Source organism: Xiphias gladius, chromosome 20 (assembly GCF_016859285.1).
Source record: "Xiphias gladius isolate SHS-SW01 ecotype Sanya breed wild chromosome 20, ASM1685928v1, whole genome shotgun sequence".
In the NCBI taxonomy this organism is placed as follows: Eukaryota; Metazoa; Chordata; class Actinopteri; order Istiophoriformes; family Xiphiidae; genus Xiphias; species Xiphias gladius.
The window spans coordinates 11,965,582-11,988,237 of record NC_053419.1 but is presented as its reverse complement, the minus strand read 5'-3'; the positions used below and the strand labels follow the sequence as shown (position 1 = coordinate 11,988,237).

The 22,656-nt window shown below is 38.9% G+C and overlaps 2 protein-coding genes across 4 annotated transcripts; one reads left to right on the top strand and one right to left on the bottom strand.

Annotated features, from left to right (window-relative positions):
• Positions 1–1,309: 1,309 nt before the first annotated feature.
• Positions 1,310–8,053, bottom strand: ndufa8 (NADH:ubiquinone oxidoreductase subunit A8). The gene is made up of 4 exons (XM_040157520.1): positions 7,879–8,053; positions 5,238–5,401; positions 2,994–3,159; positions 1,310–1,847 (listed from the first exon to the last, which is right to left on the bottom strand). The coding sequence occupies exons 1-4, from the start codon at positions 7,927–7,929 to the stop codon at positions 1,710–1,712; spliced, it is 519 nt and encodes a 172-aa protein (XP_040013454.1). The 5' UTR covers positions 7,930–8,053; the 3' UTR covers positions 1,310–1,709.
• A 36-nt stretch (positions 8,054–8,089) lies between these two features.
• Positions 8,090–22,642, top strand: morn5 (MORN repeat containing 5). 3 transcript variants are annotated; one of them, XM_040157518.1, is made up of 5 exons: positions 8,090–8,406; positions 8,534–8,681; positions 10,766–10,877; positions 11,193–11,324; positions 22,537–22,642. In XM_040157518.1, the coding sequence occupies exons 1-5, from the start codon at positions 8,360–8,362 to the stop codon at positions 22,623–22,625; spliced, it is 528 nt and encodes a 175-aa protein (XP_040013452.1). In that variant the 5' UTR covers positions 8,090–8,359; the 3' UTR covers positions 22,626–22,642. The 3 variants fall into 3 exon arrangements, with proteins under 3 accessions (XP_040013452.1, XP_040013453.1, XP_040013451.1); XM_040157519.1 differs by lacking the exon at positions 22,537–22,642 and adding an exon at positions 13,985–14,815; XM_040157517.1 differs by lacking the exon at positions 22,537–22,642 and adding an exon at positions 19,222–19,574 and having other exon boundaries at positions 8,094–8,406.
• The last annotated feature ends 14 nt before the right edge of the window (positions 22,643–22,656 follow it).

Sequence of the window (22,656 nt, the reverse complement as noted above, 5' to 3'; positions counted from 1 at the left end):
CCTTCTCCTCCATGTTTCCTTCTGTCCACACCTCCTTTTCTCTTTAAATCCCTTCTTCCCTCCTCCCTTTGTCCCACTGTCCAGGTCAGAAGGTCTGTCAGACGTTTCCTGTGCAAGCCGCAGGTCCAGACCACACCTTGTGAGGGGATTTCTGCAACTACTGTCAGTGACGCCTTATAGAAATACAGAGACAAGCACGCTCCTGTCTGCATACATACATGGAGCTACTGTACACAAAGAAAGTACATGGTTATTTTGGCAATAAGCTGTGACTGTGCACTGCTGAATTTGCTGTCTGTAGGATGAAAAGAAACTTGTGGGAAACGGCTGAAAACATGCAGTACAGAAAACACAATCAGTAGGCATAATATCAGTTCTCCATCTAGAATAAGCAAAAACAAATAAAGCTCCAAGTGTATTTTTACATATTCTGAATAAAATCTAAGTGACTGTCAGCTGATAGCTGTTGACCTCCCTAAAGTCAAGTCCCTTTGTTTTTGTGCCCTGAAACAAGATCCTTCCATCATATAGAAACACCCTAGGGCCACATCTCTGCTTATGAGTATGAGAAAGCTGTCAAATTTTACATTACTATTGGTCCCCATAGAAATCAACCACATGGCAGGGGTTAAAGACTCAAACCGCCTGACGTTGTGGTAGAGCAATTCAAATCTCCAATACTACTAGTGTAGATCTAAAAAAAAAAAAAACATGATATGCATGCTTGCACAAAATTGAGCTTTTACGGTAACTTGTGTGCAACAGAATCTCCCACCTCACCACATCATGGTTCAACTTTGATCTTGGACAATGTCCCGGTGGTACGTGAGTGCACGTGTGTGCATTGGCACAGTCCTCTGTGTTCCACAGGCCAGCGTGTCTTGAAATGACTTCTCATCTCCTTCTATTCAAGGCCATGAGTACGCGTGTACATGCACACGTGTGCCGGCAGCAATAACATACTTTGCTGTGCATCTCCAAAATGACTCCTCTAGCCTTCTTCCAGTTCAGGTCAGAGGCAGGAAGTGAGCTGGGAGAAAAGGAGGAAGCAGAAGCAGCTCTCTCTGGCTGCAGGTAGTGACCCTGAGCCTTGACCTCCAACCTCACCCTCCATCAGTCTGACAATACACACTCTGACAAAACACAGATGTGCAAACATGGTGGTGTTGTCTACAATTTGCCAGTATCAAAGAAATTGTGTCTGGCACCATAAAGCCTCAAAATAATTGATCCTTCTTACGTCAGTAAATGTTAAAAGCTTTATGTCCTGTCTTAAGGCAGCTTAGTCTTAAAAAGAGACATCAAAACCCAGTCTTATAATTTATCTCTTTATTATGTGACAACCACAATAACAGCATGTTGCATTTGTTCACTCATTACATTTACAGAGGTGGTCAGGAAAGCCGGATGGATTCATGGACTTTGTTTACACAATCGTCCATCCTTCCTTCCTTTAATCAAACTGTTTGACGATGCTGGAGGTACAGTACAGCTGCTGGAGAGACTGTTAGGACACAAGCCCTGTCCAAAATCAACTCACAGGCCCACACACCTAAATGTGCCAAAACCAGCATCTTTAATGCTTTAGCCTGCACCTGGGAGATTTAAACCTTCAGAAGTATCACAGATGTATCAATGGTCACATGTAGTCTAGCTGTTTTTGGACAGGGCCCGTGGCTTTGGAAGGTGAGTGACTCTCTGGAGCTGCCTCACCAGTTCCAGAAGAATAACCTGCTGCCGTGTTTGGAAGGCTCCAGTTTACCCTCAATGGCCGGGTTGGGCTCAGGACGTGGTCTAGAATGGTAGGGGTTCTCGGGGAGGGGCCGTGAGGTCGACACTTTGGTCACCTACGAAAGACAAGGAACATGTATGGCATGACTTGTCAGACATATTGTAAACAGTGTAAACACACTGAAATAACATTTTCCTGCAAAGACATTTTGGTGGACATGCTCAGCTTTAGGGATGCAATTTTATAAAGAGCCTGTCAAGATCCAGTCACTTTGCAAGTTAGGAAATTGTACAATATGTATATTGTACCAATCTATGAAAACAGACAGTAAAATTCTATTGCATGGAGTCTGGGGAAACATGTGAGAGTGTGCAGTTTTTTTCTTGGATGAAGCCCTGCACGCTCTTTAAATCATACACCATAAAAAGTTTATGCAGGTGGGTTCACACTCCTCCTTTGCCCTGAACTGCTGAAACACATATCCTCCATCCTCCTCTACCTCTACAGGTCTTCCCTCATGTCATGATTTATATCTCCTTTTCCCACCACATCCCCCATCCTCTCCCCTGCTTTGTCCCTTCTTAGCACTTTGTGTATGACTTGTGGATCAGGTCTCCCCCCTTCCTCCTGTACACTCTCTCTCTGTTACTATCTTGCCCTTTTTCTTTCTCCAACACTAGATATCTTCCCACCTGAATGGGTCACTCTTTCTTCTCAACTCTTTCCAAATGCAGTTTTACTCAAGTGTATTAATTTGTTATACAGCTGAGAAACCAGAGAAACTCTGCCAGTGTGTGGACAGTCAACCTGGACATTTTTCATAGTAAGTTAGATTTCTGTACTTTTGTTTCCCTGCTCATGTGATTTGATTCCATGAACAATAGCTCTCTCTGGCAAGTGCAAAATGGCCAGGAAGTTGATTACAGCCATTCACGGATCCCCAGGTTTATGCAAGTGTCTTTTCAAAGACTACAGAAATAAATGCCCAAAAAGCTACTGTCAAGATGGGTTTTTGGTCTTGCTTTGATTGCTGATACCTAATTAATGCTTGCCAGCCAATTTTAATGGCAATTTAAATTTTGAAAAGAAAACCCAAAGCAGAAAAAAAATACACGATTTTCCTGCTCAAAACTGTAGCTGAATGAAACCATTACGCAGATGCAATCAGAGGCTCTTGCATATCCACCAATCGGCAAGAATAGAGCCCTTCAACCCAGCTGCTCGCATTGTGAATGCACATCCAATCCCTCACAAGCCTTACCTTAGACAGGTCTCCCAGCTCAGGTCTCTCCCACCCCAGCTTATCAAGGACGCAGCTGTCGAAGGCTTGCTGCTGCTTACGACAATGACGCAGTTCGGCCAAATTCGAATAATCCAGACAGGTCCAGTACTCCGTGAAGGATTCGGCACAGTTTCCCTTGATTTGCCTACAAGAAACAGGGCAAACGGATTAGAATCAGAATCAAATATGCAAGAGTAGGAATAAACCAGTCCAGAATTCGCTACGCATGAGGAGGAACTCTTCCCCCTAAAATACTGAAAAGATATTTTAAAAGATATAATGATTCAGGGGATAGATTTGTAAAAGAATATATGACACATTTGTTAGATTTATAAACAAATCACATCCATCCAAACCAAGTCTAGTCTAACTAGTCGGGTTCCACTAGTCAAATGCTGATTGCTTTGGACAAGTTTCCATAATAAGAACAATCTTAACTGGTCACGTGAATGAAGTGCTCCTAAAGGTGGCTGGCAGTTGCCAGAAGTACCCAAGAATTAAACCAGGTCCCACGTGCAATTACAGCTTTTCTCAAATCTTTCTTCATTATAATAATTACAGGTACTTCTCTTTCACAATAACTCTCAGTTTATCTTTGGGGTTAGAGTGTGGGTTGTTTGTTTCTGCTTTTGAATTAGAGGTCATGTGTTTTTTTGGTTTTGATTTTTTTTTTTTTTCTTCTTGACAACCAAAACCACTCGTTTGAGACACACACCAACACACAAAAGCCCCTTAGTTACTGCATGGGAATCAGGGTATAACCAAAGCTCTGTCTAAAACTTTCAGTAAACACAGACATACTAGTTGAGAGTGAAAAACCCCAGACCACTTCCTCAAATGGCCCCCAGTGGCAGTTTTTTAGTGAACTTATTCATGTTGTAAAATTGACATTCCTTTTTTCTACTGGTTATTTTATAAAGAAAGTAGCCAAGAAAAATGACATAAAAGCTTATACTTTGGCCACGACTACTTTCAAGATAACAACTGTTTATTGAGAATTTGGGGTAGAGTCTGACTCTTATTCAATGGCCTAAAAAAAGGTAGAAAAAAAAAATGTTTTTTTTTCAATTAAAATAAACACAAAGTAAAGCGAACAATAATAACAATAAATAATGAAATAGCTTTGCTGGAATAAATACTGACTCGATAAAATAATCCAGATGATACAAAAATACAAACAGCTGTGAGATTAATACTGTGACAAAGTACACTTACATAATGGAAAAAAAACTTAAAATATTTGGCAGCATCTCAGGAAAGCTGTGCTGAAAGTTTGACCAAAAAACCTGTTGTAGGTATTTTTGGCTTTCTTCAAGTTTGATTCTGCCGAAAGCCCACTCCACTGTGCAGGGTTTTATTCTTGTGTATATGTGTGTGAAACATATATATACCTTCTTTTTACTTTGCTCTTTATTCTGGGTAATTTGAAACTTTCCTCTTGTATTCACCTTTTCAAAAACATTTGATTTGTCTGCAAGTTAATCACTCATCTTTCCTTCCATTAAGATACATTTTGGAATATTAAGGAAAATATATGCCCCATTTTTTCCTTGAAATATTAGACATATAGATATAACATAGACAATCAGAAAGTTAGTACACATCTTTCTTATCCAGCTACAAATTCTTACCACTTATGGTTAAGTGAACTTAGTAGAAGCAGATGGAATGGAGAGCTTATTAGCAGGACAAGTTACAGAACAGGAAACCAGACATCTCAACTCTGAAATCTAGTTTCTATGTAAACTTAACTGTAACCCCTGGAACAACAACTGTCCAACAGCAGTATTTGCAACCTCAAAGCACATTATTCTGCCCATGTGTCCATCACAGAGGAAGAAATGCAAAAACTCTTGACCACAATCCTCTTGACCATGGTTTTAAATTGACTCTCACACTCTGCATTCTCCAGCTGGCTCCAGAGTTCAGCCACATCTTAAATCACTCTCTGACCACAAGCACACTGTTCAGTTTTGCAGATGATAGCAGTGTGGCAGCCTTCGTCTCCAAAAAAGATTCTGTCGAACATCTCAAGTATCACCTTAACTGTCGAATACGTTGCTCATTGCTGCTTTCTGACAGGTTTCTAGTCTATTAACAGCTACCCACATACCTGATTAATCAAGTCTTTTTCTAATGATTCTATAGGAAAAACGTGTAAAATGTGTAAACCTTCTAAGATGATAGTTTCAGTAATTGTGTCAATGTATGGGTGTGTGTTACCTGAAGAAGTTGAGTGCACACTCATTGACTTTCCTCCCTTCTTCTAGACACTTCCTGGGGTCCTTCTCCTCCCAGCGACAGAGCATGAACTCCTTGTTGGGTTTATCACACTGGGAGCCATAATGGTGGGCAGCTGCCTTCAGCACTGCAGATGACACATTGATCTGGACAGAAACAGACACGTGAAAAACAATGAGACTGGATAAAAACGATTATTAATTACCGAATAATAGATATGCTGGGTTGTGGTTACAGTTGTGCTCATAAATTTTCATACCCTGGCAGAATTAGTGAAATATTGGCATTTTTGGAATTTGGATTAGCATTTTTTTTTTTTGGAAAATAAGACTAATCATGCATAAACCTTTTTTTATTTAGGGATAGTGGTCAGGTGAAGCCATTTATTATCACATAATTGTGTGTGCCCTTTTTAAATTATAATGATAACTGATATCACCCAAATGATATCACCCCTGATTAAAAGTTTACATGCCCTTGAATGTTTGGCCTGATAATATACACACAAGTTGACATACACAGCTTTAATGGATATTACGTCTAAGATTCCCACACCTGCAACTTGTTTGATTGTAATTAGTTTGTGTGTGTGAATAGTCAGTGAATTTCTTAGCCCCTGAGACACCCCTGCACATTTCATCCAGGGCTGCACTGACTTTGCTGGATACTGACCCATTGGGAAAGCAAAAGAGCTGTCAAAGGACCTGTGTGAAAAGGTGGTTGAACTTTATAAATCAGGAAAAGGATATAAAAAGACATCACAAGATTTGAAAATGCCAATACGTTATGGTTATATGATATCAGAAAATATAGTTGGACAATTTGTATTTATCAGCCCAGAAGATGCTCATGGTACGCATTTGGACTTTGCAACATGACAATGATCACAAACACAAGGCCAAGTCGACCCTTCAGTGTCTAAAGCAAAAAAAAAAAGAAAAAAAGGTGAAGGTTCTGGAGTGGCCATCACAGTCTCCTGACTGACTGAGATCTCAACCCAAGAATTTACAGGACCTGGAGGCTTTTTGCCAAGAACAATGGGCAGCTTTACCACCTGAGAAAATAAACTGCCTCATCCGCAGCTATCACAAAAGACTACAAGCCATCACTGATGCCAAAGGGGGCAATACACAGTATTAAAAACTAAGGGTACACAAACTTTTCAGTGGGGACCATCTCATTATTTTCTTTGTTGCTATGTTTTGTTTAATGATTGTGCTATTCTGTGATGCCTTATAGTTTATTTGGAATCCCATTCGAAATAAGAGAAATGTGTTTTGCCTGATCACTCATGTTTTCATTATTTAATGGCACACATCTATCAAATTCTGCCAGGGTATGTAAACTTATGAGCCGAAACTGTAATTTCATTTTTTGAGGTATAGGCTTATTTTTATGTAGCCTGACACTTGTTGATATTTGTGACCCCATTAAGAGAGCAGAAGAAAGTATTTCAAGATTGTGCATCAGGTAAGCATGGATCCAGTACAGAGAGTATGTGTGTTGCCCAACTAGGAGCAGCTGGAAACTGCTACACTAGTTCCAATAGTAGAAAGTACACCTTCAAACACTTACAAGCTGTTTTATGTAGTCTACAAGTTATATCTTGTTTATTAAATTTGTGTATTAAAAAAACCCCAATGAAGATAGACTTTGTGGTTTAAGAGGCAGATATGTGGTCTGAGGTGTTTCTTGGAGGACAACCATTCCTCATCCCAGTATCTCTCATCAATATTTCCAGCAATGCTGCCAGGTGCATGATATACTGTATAAATGAATGTACTGCACATCAGTGTTAAACTCTAATGGTCCCTAAACCAGACACGTGATGCACATGTATTAGAATACTCTACTGTACTTAAAGTAAATTCTAATCTCACAGACTATATTTAACATTGAGAATGTGTGAATGCACTAAAGCACATTTCATAAGAATCTTTATCTATTTTTCAAGCCCTGGACAATAGAACAATATAAAATACAAGTTAGTGAAGTTAGTGCTGAGGGGTTAAAGGCATTGCCATTACAATGTAATTCTTAAAACATTTGCTAAACTGTTAAATTTAAAGCGACTATCACCTGCACACATATCGTTCGTTAGACCATCGGTTGGTATCAAAAAGATTCAAGCGGCGCCCAGCTAACACCTGACTTCCAAGGACAAGTTCAATGTGCCATGATGTCAACACTGCTGCCGACACACACCGGCCAGAGGTTTGTTTTGGGGTCAGACACTGTAAAGTTACTGCGCCCACACGGGTAATACGGACTATGAAAACAGCGATAAAGACCATGTAGAGAGAAAGTTAATGATGGTTGGGCTCCCTGCATCGATAACGCTTTGAAGACATATTTTGATTCCTCTAACGCTATTTAATGTTGCAATGGTGGCTATTACAAAGATGCCAGATTATTCACCAGCACCTAGTGCATTTGACAAGATTCAATGGCGAGTCTATTAGCAATCTAGGTTATCTAACTAACTTTGATCACCGTGTAGCCTGGTAAAGCCAGCAGCAAAAGTTATCTTGAACCCTGTAGCAGCTAGCGTTAGCAGCTAGTTAGCTAGCATTTTCTGTCTTACTATGAATTTCATTCAAGCTAAACAATAACCGCTGCTCACCTCGTCCACATTCAGCTCCTGCAGTGTGGGGACCTCCAGCGTTGTGGGCATGGCTGTACAATAAAACTAAATCGCAGAAAATCAAATACCGCTGCTGAAACACTCAAGGTCCTCGTCAGGCTCCAGGACGGGCGACGAGGCCGTGAAGAAGGTCAGCCAGTCTGGTTTACTCTGCTGCCAGCCGGGAGGCGCGCTCTGATGACGACACAAAAGCCGCCCGCATGCGTGGTGAAAGAGGCTGTTAGGAAAAGGTCTTAAGTTTGATGAATGTGCTGTTTTTTCAAAGTTTTATTTCAAAATTGTTTTAAAAGACTGTGACAGCGGCCCACTGCTCTTCATGCTGAACGCTTTCACTAGGAGCCTCCAATACGTTGTCCGTAGCCGTGTTGCCATGGTAACGACGCACTTAACCGATGCGCTGTCTGAAATCCGCGGTTTGTACCTAAATTTTACTTTACCTTGAGAAGAAGACAGCACATTAATGGAGCTCACTGGGAGCAGTTACGAAGGAGACACAACAAATGGCAGGTAAATTAATATAAATGTTTCATAACCCGAAAAACAGCAGGGTTCACACAACCAAATTAATCACAAAATGGTTTATAGTTAACTAAAAGTTGAGAGCGCACTGTTGACCACCTCTGCTCTTCCTCAGGATGGAGGGAAAAGGAGAATACACCTTTCCCACAGAGACTAAGTATGAGGGAGAGATGAAGGATGGGATGTTCCATGGCAAAGGAGTGCTACACTTTCCAAATGGAAGTAAATATGAGGCCACTTGGGAAAACGGCATAGCTAAACAGGTGAGGAGTTGTGTGCATGTGTGTGTGTGTGTGTGTGTGTGTGTGTCCCTGCATGTATGTCAGCATAAATGCATCCACGTGCATGACTGTGTGTTTCACATTGGTTATAGCTGATATCACATCTGGTCCCTTTTAGCAATCACTCACCATTATTGTCGTAGTTATTAGGTTTCTCTCCCTTTTTCCTGTGTGAAGCTATAGTCTCTCCTGCTCTGATGCAATCTTTCATGGGCCTTTGCCACAACAGCGATCACTCCAATTATTATCATCATTGCAGTTGCGGTTCATGTGAAATGATAGCAGCTCTGAACCATGACTAACCTTGGCACAGACTACCTTGCACCTGCATCGATGCCAGCCCAAGAAAACCTGCTTCCATTCAGAAGTGACCTAAACCATCCAATAAACTCAGAAATTCAAACTCTGGAAATTATATCTGGTAGCTTATAGCTCATGCTGCAACTTGCACCTCTTCCTTCAAACAATGCTTCTCAGCCTTGGGATTGAGGATCCCCAGGCTAATTATAGGAAAAAAACATATTCCTGCTTTGAAAATTTGCAGTTTTTGCCTTATCCCTTTGATTATTGCATAGATTTTTAGCCTCCACGCCTTCTATGATTACTAACAAGCATTTACAGGGTCGTGAGCCTGAAAGTTTGAGATCCACTGTGCGTTAATTTTTAAGATACTATTAAAATTCTAGCAATATAAATGTTTTATTAGAAATATTGTGGTTGAGGTTTAAATGTCATTGTAACTGCTATTTTTAACTTTATCAAAAAGTGCTAGGAAATAAAAGGGACAACAAAAATAAACATAAAATTAACCGTAACCTCTGTGTATGTCAGATCTATGTAAACAGACTTTTCTACTGCACACATAGTAACATGTTGTAGCAGGAAAAGCACAGGTGTAATTTATCACCTTAATCAAGGCTCCATTTCCTTGTAGATGTTCTAGTTCCAGGATCCTGGTACTGTGCATGCTTCTTCACTGACATGGCTTAATGGGACACTTCAGTGGAGCTGAGCCATCATTATTGTCATTAGTTACAACTGTACTTGTCCTTCCATGACAGGTCTGAATATCTTCAGAGAAAAAGGTCTATAGAAAGAACTAGGCTAAATCTGTCAAACCAGCTGTAATGTATTATCAGTCAAAATTACAAATTCACCTCTTTGATATGGGTCTTCTCCTCTCTTCTCTTCTCTTTGAATTTGAATTTGATCCCGTGCAAAATATGCACTCTTAAAAATCCACGTTATATAATCAGAATTAATGCTATTTTTGATAACTGCAAAGCATATTGCTGACACTGAAGTGAAAATGTTATTGTTATGTGTCCAGTACACAAAATTACTGAACAGTGTATGTTTATTTAAAAAAAAAAAAAATCTGTTTTCATTTCCAATAACTGTATCATTCCTGAGAAAAACTTACACGTACACACACAGACAATGTGTCAGTTTACCCAAAATACCAAAAGACATATTTTTCCACTTTCCCAGTGCAGACAGTTTTGGTTTCATCTGCTGAGGTTTTGAGATATATATCTCTAAGATTTCTGCCTCAACCCAAAGACAATGTAGGAAAATTTAAAAAAAATCGTTTTTTGTGATTAAAGCACTGAAAAGTGACATTTGAAAACCTCACCAGCAACTTATCTTTCCAGAAACCCTGTCTTGGATACACAGGATAACCTCCAGACCTCACTTTCAACACTTTTTCACTGGAAGTACTTTCTGCCAAAGAAATAGTCCCAACAAAAACTGTCAACAGTGAGGTCTGTGGATTGTCTTGAGTAACAGGGACATTTTTTCTGCTGTTGAGGTTTTCAGATGTAATTTTTTCATCGCTTTGAGGAGCACAAATGGAATTCCATTCGCTTCCATTTTACTCAGGTGGTTGAACATGCAGATAGAGCAACATTTTGGCACATAACATTGCAACTGTACATGGCCAGAAACCACTAGAAGCAAGTGAGAAATTAAGATTTTTTTCATTTAGGTGAATTAACTCTTTAAAGTTTATGACCAAAGAATGAAGGTGATTTACTGTGTTTTTCATTTGGCTTCCTCACAAGGGGTATTTTACCTTTGCTGATGGTCTGCAGTACCAGGAGAAGGACTGGGACTACTGTGATGGCTATGATAGGCGCTTCTACAGTGAGAGGTGCAATGGACTCAGAGCTGCAGGTTGGAATCCATTTATTTGCTCACATATTCACTCATTCAGTCAGATGACAGTGGTTTCTTTTCTATCCCACTCCCAAAGAAACACACTCACATCACTGAACTTTGCCTAGAATTAAAACACTGTTAATTAATTAAGATTGGGAACACATGGTAGTAAGAGAAGTAACAGCCAAAGCCATTAGAAAAGACTAAGATTTTAACACAAAATCTTCTAGGTGCGCAGCAGCATCAACCTCTGAGCCACTCTTCCAACTGATAATAGTAAATCACCATAAGAAAATAATTCCGTACAAACCATCTGCCCTGTCCATACAGGAGAATCTCAGCTAACTGATCTGCATCCTCCACGCGTTATTCCTGATTGGTGTTACGATTGTGGAGATGGTTTCTATGACCCCACAACGAGAGTTGTCACTTCCTACACGGGCAGATTCCTCAGGAATGCAGGTGAGACAGAAACTATCCTGTGAAACCAAGGATAACTGGTCCATAGGAGATATAGTGCACATGTAACCCCTTAGTTTGATTCATAATTATAATCCTTCGCAACTAAATTATGGATACCTTTCAACCTAAACATATTGTGAACTATTATTATTGGAACTGGCCTAGCAATTATTATTGTGAGATGAACAAAAGTAGGCATTACCTGCTGCAGTCCACCGTCCACATATGAAGCAGGGATAATTTTCACAACGTCTCTATCATAATCAAAATCTTACCTCCTTTTCTCACTGCTTACATTTTGTGCTCATTTTTTCTAGTATCTTGATGCCAGATTGGCTGTACCTGTGTGTTGAGTAATATCCAGGCATCTTTGCCTGTGGTGCCAAGGTAAATTAGAAAGATTAAAGTAAAGAGCAAACACAAATTTACTTTTCAAATTAAGCACTCAAAGTTTTATATCCACTGATATAAACATCTTTTCAGTGATAGATTGCTTAATGTCAAATGTATCAATATTGAAACTTAATAAAGCAGCGGCCCTTATTTCCATAATTGATCATAACTAGGAATAACGTTAATTCCAGTAATCACATTGCTGATTTAACCTTCATTTCCAGTTTGCAATTTGCAGCACACACATGCTTTAGGGTATTTACAAAGAACATGAAATTGCACCTATGGTCAAGATTTGTTGGAGTGCTTTGCAGAGATGTTCTCTTAGTTCCTTAATGGAGAGTCCTCATGTAATTTTTTCCCTGTGTCCCAGTTCTTGGTAAATAATTTCATATTGTTCAAGGAAGGAAATGTCCACTTAGGCCTATACCTCAGGAAGATCCACTGAATTAAAAGCCGTACAATCAGCCACATTAGCACTGAGGGAGTCATTGCTGCTGCCTTGTCATACAAAATAGTAGCTCTGTGTAAAATCATGTCTACTTTTCAACAACTCAACTTTTCTGACAACAGTCCACATAGAAATGCTTTGCTGAAGCTACTTTCAAACACGGTGAAGCTCTTGAATTTAATTTGTTTCAGGCTAGACCCTCTGTCTTTGCCCATGTTTTAATAACTGAAAGTCTGAAAGCATACAGTGTGGCCATATGGGAAGGATTTTATAACAATGAACCTATGGAATGATTTTAAATGGATTATCCCTGGATTCTCTGATGGAAGATTACTGCTACAACTCATCTGATAAGCATGCTTCTATAGGTTATTTCAGTCATTTCAAAATTTTTTTCTTCTGTTGTTTGTCAAAAGTGGAAAATTCGAGACACATTTTTCCACTGAACGGATGCCCAGTTTTGGAACTCCTGATATGATGTAAATCTGGTTTGTCAGGTGTCCACATGTAAATTCCCAATTTCTGACATCCTCTGCTCGTCGTCTCTCTCCACCATGCTTTTACATAATGTTGTGAATTAGGCGCCAGGTGTTGAATCTGATTTTTGTGTGGAGGGAGGACAATGCAGATATACATGGCAGCAGCATTTATATTCAGCAGTTTCTAAATGGCTTTTTGCCAAGGTTAAGTCCAGTTTTATTGCTGTGCATCAAGGGTGTATTAGGGTGCATCAAGGGTGTTGCTAGCAACATGGCTCTTGGGATGACAATATCTGCCTGTGGGTCAGTTGGTCTGTTGGTCTGTCCACCACTTTGGTCCAGACTGAAATATCTCAACAGCTAATGAATGGATTGCCATAAAGTTTTTACACGCATTCATGGTTCCCAGAGGGTGAATCCTATTGATCTAACTTTTTCAAAGCTGCTAGCATGGCTGTAGACTCTTAGTCTTGTTACTGGACATGTGCTATGCAGTATCTTCACAAACTGCATGCATGGAGGTTTTGCAAAATCATACATGACTCTCGCTTTTAGTTGCATAAATGCAGCAAGCATTCAAATCAGACGATTTCCGGTATTCTTCAATCATTTAAGAAAGAAGACGAAGTTCAGCTTCAATGTCTTTCAATGTGCATTCAATATCAATGATTTTCATCTGATAATTCCTGAATCTGTTTTATTTTGTATTTGAATTGATTTTATCGTGTCTTACCTTAAGAATGCAGACATGTGTTATGACTCATAAGCTCCCTAAGGTTCAAAATGTAATTTTGGGCAGAATATTTGTATTCAGATCAGCTACTTGCAACATAATACAGATTAGTTCCACAAGCACACAAATCTCATTTACATATGTGTAGAGAGAGAAGGCAACGGAGGAGAGGAGCCACATCCTCGCCAGATGTCATCAGCATGTGTAAGAAGACAAAAATATGTTTTTGTGATTCTTTCCTTGATGCGGATTGTTCATCATCATTATAGTTCTGGTGTTGATCAGTGGAATGATGGAGAGAGAGAAATAGGGAGGAAGAGAACAAAAGAGGAGGATGAGTGGAAGGATATTTTTTTTGGATATTGAGATGAAAAAGAAGAGGAACTGAGCACTTTCCAACAATGCTTGGACTCTGTTTTGATTTAGATAAATATGGAGTCCAACAGGAACTATTTAATTGATGTGTGCCTTGTTTTTTTTTCCGTAGTGTTTATTTGCATGTGTGTGGAGAAATGTCTCTGTATATGTGGCTTGTATATATCACATACACTATTTATATCTATGTGTGCTCTCCTTCTTGTCTTGGTATGCAATTCTTGAGAAGAATGGTCCTGTATCCTGTATGGCTTTATTTTTCAACCCTGGGAGGTGAAGGCACATTTGTCAGAGTGGGTGTGAAGACAGAATTTATTGCCTCATGACTTCCGCCCAGGATGAGGACTGCAAGTATGATGGGACACAGGGAAGACCCACCCTCCCAGTGGGGACGTTTGCGGTAGCAAGGAAAGAGGAAGGAGCTCCACATGTAATGGTTACAACTGGTGGATGTAGGACAAGGGAGAACTAGGCCAGTGAAAACAGTGAAGACAAAGCCTCATATCAAGAAAGAAGTTGCAAAAGGGACCCATATGGAACTGTTTTAAAACCCAGATGATTCAAGTTCTACCCCCTGGAACTAAATATCATTGCTTGGAAATAACAGGCTAAACTTTACTCTCGGGCCAAAACTGACCTATTGCAAAGTCCTGCCCTCCTTAGTTACCGTTGTTAACTTGGACAAACAGCCCTTCTTGGAATAGTGCCAAGTAGTGAAACAATAGGATCTGTTGCTAATATTCCCCAAGAGGTATAGAGTATTTTTGGAATTGAACTGATTTCTTGTCATCAAGGAGCTGCTGATACGCCTGCATGTATGAAGGGGTTTTTCAAGCGTACTGGTACAACATATCGAAAACGTAGGATGATAGAGGAAATGGAGAGAGGTGAGAGTGTCAGCTGGAATTACTAAGTGGGAACCTCCAGTGCCCAAAGAGTTCAAAAGTAAGATATGACATTACTGAAACACTAACTCTCAAAAGTAACCCATACTATAGTGAATCCTGTTTCTACATTACCTCATAATTTTTTTTCAAAACCTTCAGCTAATAATTTATCATTTCACAACGAGTGGCTGTAGCTCAGGTGGTAGAGCAGGTTGGCCATTAATTCTAAGCTTGTGGTTTGTTGCGCATGTTAAATCCTTGAGCAAGACACTGAACCCCAAACTGCTCCCCAAGTACTAATCACCTTGGATAAAGAATAATGATAAGATGGCTGAACCTCTTTATGGCATGCACAGCACTTCAGACACCAATGTACAGTTACAGGCTTAGACTGAATCTGATTGTAAGTGGTGCAGTCCACTAATTCTGCAAAAACATTAGAAATGTCACTTTACTCCCGTGTTTAGGGCAAGGACCAGGAAGCATTTACATGGCTTAGAGGAGCTGTTGAAGGGCGTTGTCCAAAATGACTGCAAGCAAAGGGAGCAGTCTGTGTAACCAATGGATGATGACAAAAGCCCTACGTAACTGACACATGGGCTGACATTTGTCATTGTTTCCTGTCTTCCTGTTTAGAAGAAAATAGTCTCGAAAAACAATATTCTCCTAAATTGCCAATCAAATTTGTTTTCTGATTCAAAAGAAATGCCATTCACTTACAGAATCATGCTTTATTTCATATCTATAATGCCAAGTTTAAGTAGTTGCTCATTATGTTTTACAACCTTTGAGAGGCATTGAGTCACATCATCATTATTTACCAGTATTTCAGTGACTGGTTTGGATGATGGACTCAGGCAGTTCTCAGTAGATTATATGAACAATCTATTTGAAAGCAGTAGGAATTAAGGTCTATTTGGTGTAGAGATATTGGGATAAGTCACACTAAAAAAAGGGAGAGCAACTTTGGAAAGGGGGTTCAAGCAAGATCAGCAGGAGTCAGACGGGTCATTTGGATACAAAGTCACCACCTGAAGCACACAGAAGACGGAAAGAATGGAATGTCTGGGTGTGTGTTTCTGTCTCTGTGACTGTACAATATGTGTGTATCAGTGATGAGTGATTGCAGGTGGGGAGAGATGAACATTCAAGGATCACAGACGTTGTTTCTCCCAACCTTCTTCGTGAACGTGCATCCTCTACTTTACGCCCACAGTAATTAGTCATTAGGATGAAAAGGTGAAGTTTTTCATCTCTTCAACTCATCTCTCACATACGGCATTGACTGATCCATCTCTGTCTTCGCATTTTAAAAATGATCTGTGCAGCTGATGGTTATTTGCATGTTTATTTGTCATGTGGCTTACTAAATACTTTTGCATTGTGTAAAAGTATTTTATAAGAAAAACAAAAACACATTTGTCTTCATGAATCCTCATTGGTGGCAGACATCAGGTGTGTTTTCAGCTCTGAAGATGAAAAATAGGGATGGCTGACAGGCTAGAAATGTCATAAATTTTGTTTGTTTTGCTAATAATTGAAGGAAAGTTTTTTAAAGTAAAACAGTTAAAATCACAAGGATCATGCATGATATAAACACAAATAATTAACGCACATTTTGTTTACATATATTTTAAAACACTCTTTGTTTAGCAGCTAATGGAGTACAATGATTGAGATTTGGATCATGGTTTGATTTTGTTTTTCTGGATTTTTTTTTTTTATTTGCATTTTTATAGTGATGTGAAAGCATTACAGCAAACCTGTGGTTCCACTTACTGCCACTGTGTCCCAACCCAGCTTAAATAAAGCAAACAGACGACAACACAATGAAATGCTTACTGTTAAATCTGAAAAACAAATCAAATTATCAAACAACTAAATAATTAAAATTCAAACAACTGAAAAAGGCTTTCCCCCAAACTTCCAGAGACACATAATTGTACTTTAATTTGTCATTACTGATGTAGATTGTTGTTACTTAGGTTTGGAGTTGCAATATAAATCATTTGCATTACTCTGTAAAACTAATTAAAGAGCAATGAAGGGAAGAGATACAGACGGCACATCTGCACAATCAAATCTCCACCACTGACTGAATGTTTTTAATAACAGAACATGCTCAAACACACACACACACACACACACACACACACACACACACACACACACACACACACACACACACGGTCAGTTATGTATATTCTTTCTTGGCAACAGGCAGCAGCACTCGACAGCGGTGCAGGAGGCGGGGCCAGCTCCAGCAGGGGCCATGTGTTGCCATATTTTTTGTAGCACTTTCCTGTTTCTGGAATAACCGCTTCCCTTTGAAACTCTGCGCAGAAAGAGTTCCACACTGAAAACATTCCACTGCCAAGGAAAACACCTCTGGTGACCAAACCACGGCCCCTCCCTTTGTCCTCGTCCAGCCGAGGTGTTTCACAGACAGATACAATCAGCCGGGCCCTGGGGAGTGGAACATATCCTCACGCTGCCTTTCCTGAAACTCTCATTTTTCATACGTCTTTGAGACAAAAAAATCACCATAAAACAGGATTCACTAGGTAATCCTGTGAACTGTGACTGAAGGATTAACAATTTAAAGATCAGTGTCTCGCCTTCACAGGTAGAAACAAGAAAAACGCAGCTTTTTCTGGGATTTGATCAAGACTCAAAACCAAGGGCCGCTCTGTTTACAGTGAATTGGAGACGACTTATACATGTACGTTTGAATGTTTGTTTGAACTTTTTCACATTTAGGTTTGATTCATTGTAGTGCCTCTAGTTGGAAACCACAAAATGTGTTTTTAGTAGCATATAATGACCATGCATATTAAAACTACAGTAAGTCTTTTTAAGTTGAGCTCCTTGTCACTGTCAGTGGATCCAGTCCAGTTTGTCTCTTGATGACATCACAGTCGTAGCTTTACTATTTACATGAATACTATACTATTTTTCTACTTCACCCTCAAATCCAGCAGAATGCAATTATCTCTTATGCAAATCACTATGGTACAAGAAAGCTGATTTTTGCTTTTGCTAATTAAGCCGTGTGTGTGTGTGTGTGTGTGTGTGTGTGTGTGTGTGTGTGTGTGTGTTAATTCACTGCCATTAGGCTGGAAGGAAACACTTTTCCTTCAGAGTGTATTTTAAGGATTAAGATAAACAGACTTTAACAAGGTGCCATTATCACGTCCACACATTCTCTCTTCTGTGTACATTGCACAAAGGTCGTCCGTGCAGGTTGTTACAGTCGGGATGGATATCAACCAGAAAACAAGTGTGTGTCAGTGCTGCACTTCATTGAATATTAAAGTGATGATACAGGCACATTTTTTCTCTGAAATTTACCCTAAAAATTTGCCTGTATCATTACCTTACTGAGAGAACCAGAGCTATAATGTGATTTTATTGATTTATTTCTTTATTTAGCTGTTGAACTGCCGAATCACAGTCTATAAATTACATGCATTGACTTGAAAAACTGGTAAAACCAAATCACAAAAATGTCCTGCTTTCCTCAGATTGCAGGAAATTACCTACACATACCAGCCACCTGTGCCCTCAAATAACTCAAGGTACCAATTACATATGACTTAAATCCTGAGATAAACGCTGCTATACGATCTCAAGCAGGAAGAATTACAGCAAATATGAAAATGTCCCAATCTAATTATCATTAAGGCAGGTTGTTATTCATGGCCAAGCGAGGTCAGTCTCATGGCAACACAGTGACGCAGCGATGCGTAGGCTTCAATAATTACCTTTTCCACTAACAAGTGTGTCACAAAGACTGGTGGAAATGTTTGCGTGGCAGCTGTCCGCGTGTCCGATATGTTCAATTGACCTCCGATCAGAGCAGGTAGAAAGAGAGACGGACAGACAGAGAAAGGGAGGAGAGGAGGGGAAAGGGTGTTTATAGTTGAAGTGGCTCTTAGTGTTGACGGCCATTGCTGGCAATTACACACAATCAGTCCGAGAGCTGCAAACCTGCTCCTCTGTACAATGGAACCCCGCGCGCAGTGGAACCTGGGGGTGAGGCCCGCGAGCCGCTCAAGTGCGTGCAGCTGCACGCGCTCCAGAGAAAGCTCACTTCCCCTGCAATTAGCTACTCATTTCAGTTTTAACAATGAAAAACTGGTGTATTATCAGCTCCTCTGGCAGTCGTTTCGGTTTAAAAAAACTGGCATTCATTTTTGGGGGTTATTATTTATTGGTGTCTGAAGTGGCTCTGAGAAGTTATTTTCTCCTAATTGTCAGGGTTATCTTGATTTGACAAATTTACCCGAGAATTGAATGGCACTTCACTGTTGCAGCCTCACACACAAAATGACCTGCGATTTAATTATGTAGGCTACTGGTTATTACAGATTTGATTTAAACCTTTTAAGTGAGTTCAGCAAGATGAATACAGCTCCCGGCTGTGCACCCTTTAGACTTTAGACTGCAGTTTGTATTTCTTTTTCCTATTTGGACATATGTCAAACATTTAGAAAAACAATTTACTTTTAATCCAAACTTTGTTTTTAGCACCATTAACAAAAAATCTCAATAATTAGAAATCAAATCTTTCCAACAGATGACTCGGAACATGAGTGGATTGTGCACACTTGTCGGAAAGCTTGGGATGAGGTTGTTGGCACCGATCCTGAAAAATCTGCTGCAACCAGACCTGAAGAGACCAGCGATATTAAATGATTTATTTATTTTTTTTTTTTATTAAACTGCAGTTAACATTTTCATTTTAGTTATATTAAAACTATAGAAAATGTCTTGATTCTGTGTTGTGTCTTTGATTTTGTATAAGACATATAATGACTGAAAAGCAAAAAATAGGTTCATATTGTATCGTTTGTTTTATTATTTATTTTCTTTTTTTTTTAAGGTCCTCACAAAGATAGAAGTATAAGCGTGTGTGTGTGTGTGGGGTGGGCAATTTAAGGGCAAAACACTGTGTCCAGTCTTTCATCCAGTTTGAATTAAATAAACTTTAATTTGAAATGTGTGTAGAGTTTAGTTGTTGGTTGTACAAACATACCGCATCTATTTGAACCCATGCATTTCTATGAGCCAAGAAAACATTGTTTCTTATTTAAATTGAGTGTTTAGCTAAATCTAAGTTTTCTATCAGTGAATATCAGTTTCCTGCAGGTTAATAAGTTTTATACCATGAAAAAAAAAGATGTTTTAACCTGATCAAATCAGAAATTTCTAAGCCTGAATCAACACTGATTTGATTGCAATGAAACAGTTATATGCAACCCTTGGCCAAAGAAAAACAAAAAAACCATTACACCTTGGCTTCCTGTTTGTTTAACATGAATGCCCTGTTTTGATTTTTGATGCACTTTTTACCCTTGATATCGGTTACATACATATTCAAATCCTGATGATGTTCCTGCATACAAAGATGTAGATAATATTCAAAATATCACCATGAAAACATGACATTCCAAATCTACATGTTAGTAAACAGGATTATGCATGTTGTGTTCATGCCCCAGTAGGTCATCATTGAAAAGTTCAGTTATCAAATCAATATTTTAGTACTAAAGATATGGAATTAAAAGGGTTCCCGTATAGGCAGGAAGATGCATGCGTGTTCCATGTAACAAAAGTTTCCAAATAATGTCTCTTACTAATGTGCAGATAATGTTAAAAGTGCACAGATCTGCAGGGTAAGGATCATGCACTCATTAAAAACCAAACGACTCTTTAACTCTTCACCATAATCTGTTTTTAGCAGATTATCTGTTGTGGTACGAACGCCTGTCATCCTGAACCACTTTGCCTTTAGTTGAAGATTTAAAAATTAGGTCAATGAATAAAATGAATAACACATCAATTCTTTTAAAGGCAGCAGTCCTTTGCACACAGGGAATCTTTCTCATTTTGCACCCTTCCTGCCTCATTACAAATACACATTACATACACAAAAGGTGCACACACGCGCGCGCACACACACACACACACACACACACACACACACGTGGATGTACACATTTTTCCAAAAAAATAAAGGGCCACTATATACATGTTCCTACAACCAAAGAACTAAACATGTACCAAACCACAATCACAAGAAGTGATGAGAAAGTAAAACATCATGCTTAATTTAAAAAACACATTGAAGCTATAATTACCTTATGTGTACGGATTTTATTCATACCTTTGCCATTCTAAATATCCTTTTAGTCATTGTACCCAATTTTCTTTGCTTTGTGGCCCACATGTTGTGTGGGAAAATAAAAATGAATTATTGCTTTCCTAATGAATCCTCAGAAATGAACCAAAACCACAAAAATGTCACATTCTATTTTATTGCAATTTAGTACACAAAACATTAATAATGCACGGTCTATCAAATAAACGTTTTGTTTCATTTCATTTCATGTTTTTTTTTTAAACAAAACAAAACATTTTCAGAGGGAAAAAAGTGCTTTACAGGGATTTTCCATCTCAATAAATACAAGGACATTGAGGTCTTGTTGGATCCTGTTCTTCACACATTGGCCACGGCACTAAAATACAGATGCACACTCTCCACCCCTGCCAGTACACACACACACACACACACACACACACACACACACGTGGATGTACACATTTTCCAAAAAATAAAGGGCCACTATATACATGTTCCTACAACCAAAGAACTAAACATGTACCAAACCACAATCACAAGAAGTGATGAGAAAGTAAAACATCATGCTTAATTTAAAAAACACATTGAAGCTATAATTACCTTATGTGTACGGATTTTATTCATACCTTTGCCATTCTAAATATCCTTTTAGTCATTGTACCCAATTTTCTTTGCTTTGTGGCCCACATGTTGTGTGGGAAAATAAAAATGAATTATTGCTTTCCTAATGAATCCTCAGAAATGAACCAAAACCACAAAAATGTCACATTCTATTTTATTGCAATTTAGTACACAAAACATTAATAATGCACGGTCTATCAAATAAACGTTTTGTTTCATTTCATTTCATGTTTTTTTTTTTTTAAACAAAACAAAACATTTTCAGAGGGAAAAAAGTGCTTTACAGGGATTTTCCATCTCAATAAATACAAGGACATTGAGGTCTTGTTGGATCCTGTTCTTCACACATTGGCCACGGCACTAAAATACAGATGCACACTCTCCACCCCTGCCAGTACACACACACACACACACACACACACACACACCTTACTATGTACAACCCAGTCTGTTTTATATTGTTAATTTTGTACCAATACTCCATTTCCCTCCTTCTACAAAAGACACATGCACACAGAGGCTGAACAAAGAACTTTAAAATCATAAATTAGTGACGATACACCTGTTTGGAAAAATAAAAATATATGACTTGTAATATGTCTGATTTTGTAGGAATGCGTAGTATTAGTCTGCTCATCTCAGACTTCCCTCTGTTTCTGTGTCAGTTCTCAAGAAATATAACAGGATCGTGGCAGCTTAAAATCTGTTAGCTCCTGCTTCTAATCTTACAGCCATAATTTAATAATACGCAAGCCCAGACATTGTGCTTTGTGGATTTCCTTCATGATAAGAGGACAACATGCTACGATAGATTTGTGATTTTCTGCCAATGGAAGATTTAAAATTCTCATAATTTCTTCTACACACTCAAATTAAAAAAAAATAAATCTTTGTGTAGTGATGAGTTACAGGCTAGAATTTCACCTCTGTAAACAACTAAAGATTATTTGAATAAAGGAAAAATAAGGCACACAATATTTTCATTCTTAAACAAAAATCTAATTTTACACCTCATTTCAGTGGGAAATTGACAAAAATAATGTAGTTGGGACGTTTCTGTTTTTTAAAGTCACAATGTCATTCCTGAAGGATGTATTTCAACAGTGAACATATTTTGTTTATGTTTAGGTTTCCTTCATGGTTTCTTTGAGAGAAGAGGGAGGAGTCTTACCTCTACTGTCGTCTACTGCGTGTGCCCGGGCCTTGGGACACAATGATAGTTCCCCCTTAAATTTCCCCATCTTTGTT

Coding starts and splice junctions, on each gene's coding strand:
- ndufa8 (XM_040157520.1), bottom strand. CDS start 7,929: ATGCCCACAACGCTGGAGGTCCCCACACTGCAGGAGCTGAATGTGGAC. Junction 3,160..5,237: donor TGTGCACTCAACTTCTTCAG/GTAACACACACC, acceptor TGTTTCTTGTAG/GCAAATCAAGGGAAACTGTG. Junction 1,848..2,993: donor AGCTGGGAGACCTGTCTAAG/GTAAGGCTTGTG, acceptor TGTCTTTCGTAG/GTGACCAAAGTGTCGACCTC.
- morn5 (XM_040157517.1), top strand. CDS start 8,360: ATGGAGCTCACTGGGAGCAGTTACGAAGGAGACACAACAAATGGCAG. Junction 8,682..10,765: donor AAAACGGCATAGCTAAACAG/GTGAGGAGTTGT, acceptor CTTCCTCACAAG/GGGTATTTTACCTTTGCTGA. Junction 11,325..19,221: donor CAGATTCCTCAGGAATGCAG/GTGAGACAGAAA, acceptor TCTTTCCAACAG/ATGACTCGGAACATGAGTGG.